Genomic DNA, 8,848 nt, shown 5'->3' with positions numbered 1-8,848 from the left:
TGCAACGTCACCCGGTTGAGATATTTGAACCAGCGGGGCCACCGTATTTGTTGTGTTTGTTCGAGTGAAAGCAAAGATGGCGGCGGAACTGGATAGAGTGCGAATCTCAGCTGCGGAACTCCGAGCTGAAGCGTCGAATTCAGTCAGCGTTACTGAGTGTCACAAAGGTGAGAATAAGTTAATTGGATACGCGTAAGGAACAAATTGCTGAAAGAGTCTTGAAATTCAAGCGAAAAAGTATCCCAAGTTATCTGAAAGTGACCGACGGGAGTTACCAAGTTTGTATCTAGCTAATGTTGTTAGCTAGCTAGCCGTGTGCCTGTCTACTCCATAGTCCCGCGCTGCCTGTTTTAAACGCCCCCTCTACAAAACGCTCGTCATAGTCTTGTCACGATTTAGTATTTCTACTTTAAACATTTAATCAGCTCTTTCTTACGCGTAATGTCTGCATTTAAAGTACACTACGCTTTTTTTTTTAAAGGGGAATGCTAGACTCCTCTTGCGGTTAAGTTAAACGATAGTTAATGTTACAGAATTCGCCAACTCTTCCAACCGTAAACTTTAAACTTGCACATTGCAGCTATTAAGAAAGACGTCAAAAGGGTGATGCGGGTTTCTTAGTTTTGTGGGAAGTTTTGTGGATTTATCTGTACCTGGTCATTTCCGCTCATTCCTGCAAGGCGGATTCTGTTTGATAAACGCTATGAGCAGGTGGCTGTGTGTGAAACTTACATGATCACCATGATATCGGCCGACATCAGCCTGTTAGCAAGAAGACAACATTTACTTTATTTTGTGCCGTTTAAATGTTGAAAATCTAAGCGACGTTTAATTATTTTTGACATAATACAAGTGTAGTTATTTCCCGAGGAAAAAACAAGTACAGTATGCAGAAAAACAAAATAGCCATCTATCTATTTGTTTTCGCTTATCAAGTTCAGTGTTGCGGTTGGGCTGGAGCCCATCTTGGCTGTCACAGGGCGAGAGAAAGGAAACACCCAGGTCGCTACTCTATCTATAAATAAACTAACAAAAAAGTGGATAAATTGTTTCTTAAATGTTTTATCCGCGCAGAATTTAACAAGTGGTGCATCACTAAACAAAAAGAAACCTCAAAACTAAACATATCAGTGCTTTACAATATGTTCATAGGAAAAAAAAAACCTTTAACTGATAATGGTTTCCTGTTATAAGTGAAATATTAACTAGAACAGGCAGGGCTAGAGAGAGTTTGAGGTTAGTCTATGGTTAAAGAGCTAGTGGGAGAAGTTTGCATTAAAGGCTGCTTGGTAAAAAGGTTTGTTTCGTTTTCAGTAGATATTTAGTTAGTTTGGGGATAACATATATCCTCTCTGAAACAAGCTGGTCAACGACCATGTGGCAGTCGCTGTTTGTGAGGGGGTGAAAAAAAAGTGTATTCCCGAGTGGTTGCTGGAAGTGGCTAGAAATTAGTCACGAAAATGTATAAGATGGTTCACGAAAGAACTCCTGGGGATTGCTTTGTTTGCTTGCAGTTTGCTGCGGTCACCAGTAGTTTGCATTGAAAACTCGCCAGGCAGTAGGGAAAGAAATAAAACTTGTGTCTTAGCTCTGCAACCAGTATTTTTCAAAAGGTGAAAATAAAACTCTGAGACAAGCTATTGGCACGGTGCTAGATACTTGAGCAGTCGCAGTGAGGTTTTTGGTCCTGCAACTTCCAGGATCCTGTTTGAAAACCAGTCAGGAAAATACGACTGGAGGTTGCCAGTTGGTCGCTGATCAGTCTTTTGGCCTGGGTGACTGATGCCTCACGTGAGTTAGTATACAGGATGTACAAAAGAAGTTTGCATGCTTTAAAACAGTTAATATGTCCAATATAAGCAAGCTCTAAAAACCACCGTATTTCAGGACAGAGTTGCTAAATGGTACAAGGAGGATGATGGGACTAACATGGCCAACTGCACTTGACTTAATAGTCCTTGGATCAGCCTGTAAGTTAAACTTTGTGGTTAAAAATTAGCTGACAAAGGAACTTGTAAAAGTTAATATCTGAGTCGATGTATCTGATAACAAGTAGTACTTTTCATATGGGGCCGACTGGACTAAAAAGCCAGAGAGACCTTCCTCACGTTTATGGTGTACTGACCCATTAGTTTGACATCTTTTATAATGTCACACACTACATTAGCTCTGGGTTCTGTAGAACTTAAATGCTTCTTTGGATTATTACCATTACAGTGGATTACAGTCCATTAAATATAAACTTAATTTGTTCTTTCTGCAGAGGAACAACAGGAGCATCACACACACAAGCAGCACAGAAGGCGTGAAGGAAAGCGTCCTGATCTGCAACGCTACCAGCCAGTTCCTGGACATGGACGACATAACCATGACAGTGAGGGAGAAACTGGTCAAAGTGAGCCCCTAGCTGCCGAATCACATGAGCATGATCAGCCATCCCAGAGTGAAAAAAAGGCTGTGTCTGGGGAGACACCTTTGGAGAGACAAGGGTGGACAGACAGTGGGACAGGTACCAATAAAAAGGATGAAGACAGGATGAGAGGCGATGGTGGTAACAGTCAGAACTGCAGAAAAGGGAGACATGCGCAGAATAAATCGGATACAAATGATGAAAAATTGTTTGTTGAAAAGGAAAATGAACATCAAGAACCTGTAGGAGCAGCTAAGCCAGCAAAGAAAACCCGAAAACCAGACAGAGAATTTTATCAACCTGGGAGTAGAAGAAACATTCAAGGGAAGGACAGTGGGGCTGGAAGAGAACAGGATAAGCCTCCTAAAAAGGAAGAGCAAAAAACCGAGCCAGAATCTCAGCGAAGTACGAGGGAAAGTGGAGTGGACATAAAAACCTCTATACAGAAGCAGAGTGGAAAAGATAAAAGAGTAAAAGGCACACAAGAGAGTGCAAAGGTGTTTACTTCTAGTGAGGCAAGTAGAAAGCAAGGAAGCCAAGATGTGGAAACACCTGAAATACCCGTTGATGCTTCAGTGGAGAAAATTACTAGCAAAGTTGAAAATCTCAACATGCAAGAAAAGGATAAAGTTGAATATACAAGTCAAGATGCTGGAGAACTAAGTTGCAAGGGAAGGGAACCAACTGACAAGAAAAGGCGAGGTCAAGGGTCAGGAACCAAAGATGAGGAAGAAAAGTCAGAGAAAAAGAGAGAAAGGGGAAACCGAAGGAGGAGAGGCGTGGAAAAGACTCAGGACTCCAGAAAAGAAGATGAGGCAGGTGATCAGGGTAAGAATAATCAAAGGAATACTGAGAGGGAAAAAGACAAGAGAGCTGTAGAAGCAGACGTCGAGAAAATGGATAAAGCAAAGCAAACACACCAAAATAAAGGAAGAGAGAACCGCAGAGAAAACCGAAGTGGCGAAACCAACAACAGCAGATCCAGAGATGCTGAGAGAGATGCCAAGACAGAAAAAAATGTAAACAGAAATCGATCCAATGCAAATGTCACAACACCAACCTCGAAACGCTATTCCAAATCAGATATTCGGCGCTCACGTAATCGAACTTACAGCAGTAGCTCAGCGAGCAGTGTGACCAGCCTGGATTATCCTGGACTAGGAAAGGATGTGGAGAGTACAAATTGGTCACATTCTAGAGACAACAATAAAAAGGGGGCTATTGTTGGTGGAGAAGGACAAAGGAATCCTTTAAAAAGTTGGACAAGAAATGAGGAATCCTCTACAGAATCACTGGAAGGAAGTGAGATGAGTGACAGAGCAGACGATAGGAGGAGGAAGAGAAGAGGTGGTGAGGGCCAGTTAAGTAGAGAGAGACAGAGAGGCGAACAAAACAGACAAAAGGGAAACAAAGGTGGGGGTCGGGGAATCCTCAGGGTCTCTTTGGAAAAACAGTCGGACACCTCGTCACATAGTGGGGATGCACAACATCGCAAGGAGGGCCCCATTCCTCGTGGCCGAGGTGGGGGCATCCTGGTACTTCCGGCCCGGACAGATATCTCTAATTCACCTGAAGTGGGGCAAAGGCTTCTTTTTGGTGGAATTAGAGGTGGTGCAGCTGGCAGGAGTAGAGGAGGTCGAGGAGGAGGAGCAAGGCGACTCTGGGATCCAAATAACCCAGACCAAAAACCTGCTCTTACCAGCAATCAGTCCTCACAGCATTCATCTCTTCAGCAGTCTGTATATCTTCAGACAGGTACAGGATATGGACAGCTTCATTTTCTGGACACAGATGATGAGGTAGCAGGCAGCCCTCCAGTCACGCAGGGTGAGCGCTTTCGATCCCAGCAGGCTTCTGCCATGGCCTACTACAAATTCCAAAACTCGGACAACCCGTATTGCTACCCTGTGCCCTCCAGCGGCCCACATAATCCTAACACCAACCAGCGCTATCCATTTCCTTATCAAATGGGACCCTACCAAATGGCTTACACTAATAGCATGTATCCAAGCCCTGGTGTGGGTCAGTTCTGCAGTAATTACAGGGGATCAGGTTATTCCCTCCCGGGTGCAGGAGGCAGTGTAACATTTGAAGAGGCAGAGCAACACACCAGAGGGGAGCTGGGAAGACTGCTGAGGGCTGCAGATGCACAGGAGCTTCAGCTCAGTAATCTGCTCTCCCGGGATAGAGTGAGTGCTGATGGACTAGATCGCATGGCCCAGCTCAGGTGAGCATTCAGGGACAAAGCTAGACATTTTTCTGTGTTTGTGTTTTTGTGGTTTGTTGTCCTAATGTCAGTTATTTGTCTCGGTGACAAGTGAGCCAATAATCTAGTTGAAAAAAGCACTATCATGTTGTTTCCTTCCATTTTAAAGAGCGGACCTTCTGGGGATATATGAGCAGGTCATCCTGACAGACATCGAGTTCTCAGACTCTCAGAACGTGGATCAGGCTTTGTGGAAGAATGTGTTTTACCAGGTCATAGAGCGCTTCCGGCAGCTACTCAAAGAGCCCACCTATGACAATGCCCCTCATATCAGAAACAAGCTCCTTACACTGCTTGATGAGGTAAGGAGCGTGTTGGAAATTTGCATAGGAAAAGGTTTCCCAAGAAACATATCTAACAATCACTTGGGCACTTTTCTGCCTGTATGGTTTCGATTATGGGTTCATTCATAACCCAAAATTAGTCTGTGTATCACTAGATGATGCAAATTGTATTTGTTACCTAAATCAGGGACAAATTTGTTTCCAAATCCATTTTAGAGAAGTAATTCATGTACTTTTAACAGAGAAGAATAAATTAATAATAAATACAAAGTCTTGTTAAACTTTTACTTCCTTTGCAGGACTTTATGACTCTTGGGTAGGGAGTTGAGTTTGATTTCATAATTAAGGAGGAAAGTCCTTCTAATTTTTATAATATTTTTCTATTCTTTTGTGTTTTACAGGGGGAATTATTCTTTGACGCACTACTTCAGAAGCTTCAGACAGTATACCAATTTAAGTTAGAGGATTATATGGATGGCATGGCTATCAGGGCTCGTCCATTACGCAAAACGGTAGGGAACCATTCCTTTTAGCTTTTTTGCTTCTGTAACATGTTCAATGTTGTACTGAATACTAAATGTTCAAAATGTAGTGAATGAGTTTCCATTGTACATGAAAACATCCAGTAAGCGGCTTTGAAAAGTCACCCAATTTCCATGTTACAACAAATGTTGCGACAATTTCTTAATTTTTTTTTTATGTAGCGAATACATTTTTTTCAGGTGAAGTATGCACTCATTAGTGCTCAGCGCTGTATGATTTGTCAGGGTGACATAGCACGTTATCGGGAGCAAGCCAGTGACTCTGCCAACTATGGCAAGGCTCGCAGGTAGGCTTGAATTTGAGATTTCTCTTGGCATTGTTAAATTTCTGACAAACATTCAAGAGTGTGGGATGTGTCTTGATATTCAAATTTGAGTTTGAACAAGTGAGTAGACTGATATTTTAAAAATCTGACAACTCCTGAATTAACGAATGAGGAGTCACAACTACCATTTCTATTTCTTTTTTTAAGCAGTACAGATGTTTTATACCCATTTTCATACAGTGCAAGTGGCTGATCATTTCCATTGTTTCTCCCAGATATGCACACCTACAGTTCTGGACTGGTCACTATACTTTGAAACTTTGACTTCTTTAGATGTTTCAGTTATTATATGCTAAAGACACGATAACTTTTTACCTATATGTGACAGATTACTTAAACTTTTAAGGTAGAAACTGAAAACGTTTGTCTCTTTATTGATGTGTCATGACTGCTTGTTTACTTTTCCACAGCTGGTATCTGAAGGCCCAGCAGATTGCCCCAAAAAATGGACGCCCGTACAACCAGCTGGCTCTGCTGGCTGTTTATACAGTAAGTGATATAGATCAGACTCTTAAGTATTGAGAAACTTCACTTTTTTATTCTCATAGCTCCGTGCTTTGAAACATTCATTTTGAAGTGGTCCTAATCCTAACTAATTTATACTACAGGAAAGTTTTAAGTTCAGATGCAACTCTTGTAGGTTGATGCAATATTGAATGAATGGTGTTTGAGAGTTATTCCTTTTAATACAATGTCCAAATTGTAATGGTTCAAAAGAATTAATGAAAGAAACCCCCATTTATAACTGCATAGCAAGTCAAAAATGTTCTCTATGATGTAGGCCTTGATCTTTACTTGTCAAGGATCAAAGGAAAAAATTAATGACTAAACGATTAGAGCAGGGGTGTCCAAACTTTTTTCACTGAGGGCCACATACATAAAAATATAGGAGGGGCTAGGTCACTTACTAGAAATTAGGTATATAGCCTTAACTTTAGTGTATTAAAGTTAGAAAAATCAATTAAAAGTGGTCAAATGTGTTATATTGTTGAATATAATTAAAGACAAAACTGCCTTCATGACAACTTTCCATAAATGGATCTTTACTGATTTATTCAGAAAAAGCTTTGGTAGCTCATTCTCAGAACAGCAGCCTCAGATTTCTTCTTAGACAGAAGATTTACATTACAGAGAAAAAACAATAAAGAGGAAAATGGGACGGATACATTTCAAGTTTGTTATTAAAGTTATTAGGCTTAGCAACACACCTATTAACGTTCGTTTGAAACGGTTATCGACATTAACAGATTGAACTGGACTTAATTACAGGAGTTCATATAATTTTAGTAAATTATTCTGGTGAGTATCAGCTGCGCTGGGTATGTAAATCGGGCCATCCAGCTGCGGTGCTCCTCCTACGCCCCTTGTGCCAAAAATCCAGACAAATGTCACTTGATCAAGGAGCAAATCTGCATCAGATGAGATCAGCTGACTTTGCGTGTGCAGTGTGTGCGCTGTGCACAGCGGTGTGTACTCTGTGTTAACAAGAAAAATGCAAGAAAGTGGTGCACCAAAGCAGGGTAGTGACAGAATTGATGCGCATTATTGATATTTGAAGCATGTGTACTTGTACATGCATGCTCATTAATACACGGGTACTGTGGAATATATTTTTTACTCACCTTAAGTGGGAACGCCATTGCACTCAGTGGGAGCAGTGATGCTGCACTTTGGACCGAAGGATGGCTGGCAGCCAGGTCTGGATCATCATAGACGCCATTCCTTTGTGTGCACCTGCCATAGCTGGAGCCCCGTCTGTTATAACTCCCATTGTCCCATTTAAGTCTCATTTTGTCAATTGAGTCTGACACAGCTTCAAAAATATCCATACCCGTTGTTGTGCCTTTTAGACTCTTAAGATCGAGCAGCTCCTCTGTAACTCCAAAGTTCTCGTCCACTCCCTGCAACAAAATTAGCAGCTGTGCGGTGACTGTGACATCAGTGCTCTCATCGCATGCGATGGAGTAAAAATCAAAGGCACAAGCTTTATCAGACAGCTGCAGTTTAATGTTGGCTGACGAGTCTTCAATGCATCGCACAACTGTATTCTGGACATGCTGACGTTGTTGAAGTCCTGGGCACATTATTTCAGCGACTTTAACAAGGCCGTGTTTTATGAGGTCTCCATCTGAAAAAGGCTTGCCATGTCTTGTGATGAGTTGGGCGACCTCATAGCTGGCTATTGTAGCCTTTTCCCAGACTTTGAGCACGAAGAAAGTACTGTTGCTGACCCTGCAGGAGAGCTACCCTTTGCTTTACTTTCTGCTCTCGCTCAGCACCAGTGTAGGATGCATAGGCCTGATGTTTGGTTTCATAATGACGTCGTACATTATACTCTTTCATAATTGCCACAGTTTCAGTGCAGATCAAACAGACACACTTCCCCTTGAATTCTTTGAAGAAATATTCACTCTCCCACCGTGTCTGAAATTTTCTGCTCTCACTTCCTACCTTTCGCTTCTTTGGTTCTGCCATGTTTAGTAACTTGGGGTAAATTTCTTCTGTGATTGTCCTTTTTGGTGGAGCAACTGGCTTGATCAACAGTAGCTCCCCCTGGTGTTAAACCTAAGACGTGCAATGCACTCAAGCAAAAGTTGAAGTGCGGGCCATATTCTATTCTATTTATAAAATTTCTTGCGGGCCAATTGGACACCCCTGGCTTAGAGGATTTATCCAGTGTCCAACCCCCCAGTATGTATCTGAAGCAGAAAGACAAGGTTTCAGTTTGCGAGGTAAAAAAAGAAACCAGTGGAGCTGTTTATATTAAACAAAAACACATAAGGTGGTTAGTTATAAAATCATACTGATGATGTAGATGTCTCAAAAACTTGTGTATCAAATTTGATACATTTGGTGTTACATGCCTTCATATTCAACCAGCTGAATCTAAACTCATTGGAAGGCAGGCCTCTGCATTTGATCATTTCTGAAACCCTAAACCTTTGGCTACTTCTGTATCTCCCACAGTTCTCTCAGTCTTGATGCCCTTGGGTTAAAAATGAGACCTGCTGTAATGTAGT

The 8,848-nt window shown here is 41.7% G+C and overlaps 1 protein-coding gene across 2 annotated transcripts in view; it reads left to right on the top strand.

The window, feature by feature from the left end:
- Positions 1-70: 70 nt before the first annotated feature.
- The window catches only part of smg6 (SMG6 nonsense mediated mRNA decay factor), a 20,908-nt gene continuing 12,130 nt past the window's right edge, over positions 71-8,848 (top strand). The window contains exons 1-6 of one of the 2 annotated variants that reach the window (XM_005752346.1): positions 71-167; positions 2,264-4,637; positions 4,786-4,978; positions 5,362-5,472; positions 5,683-5,789; positions 6,239-6,317. In XM_005752346.1, coding sequence (XP_005752403.1) covers positions 77-167; positions 2,264-4,637; positions 4,786-4,978; positions 5,362-5,472; positions 5,683-5,789; positions 6,239-6,317 — 2,955 coding nt within the window. In that variant the 5' untranslated portion in view covers positions 71-76. Of the gene's footprint in view, positions 168-2,263; positions 4,638-4,785; positions 4,979-5,361; positions 5,473-5,664; positions 5,790-6,238; positions 6,318-8,848 lie in introns of both variants that reach the window. The other variant, XM_013915722.1, reaches the window with a different exon arrangement.

This window comes from Pundamilia nyererei, unplaced genomic scaffold (genome assembly GCF_000239375.1).
Source record: "Pundamilia nyererei isolate P.nyererei 1_Seehausen unplaced genomic scaffold, PunNye1.0 scaffold00354, whole genome shotgun sequence".
Lineage (NCBI taxonomy): Eukaryota > Metazoa > Chordata > Actinopteri > Cichliformes > Cichlidae > Pundamilia > Pundamilia nyererei.
Note: the sequence above shows the minus strand (reverse complement) of the source record. Positions and strands in the feature narration are given on the sequence as shown.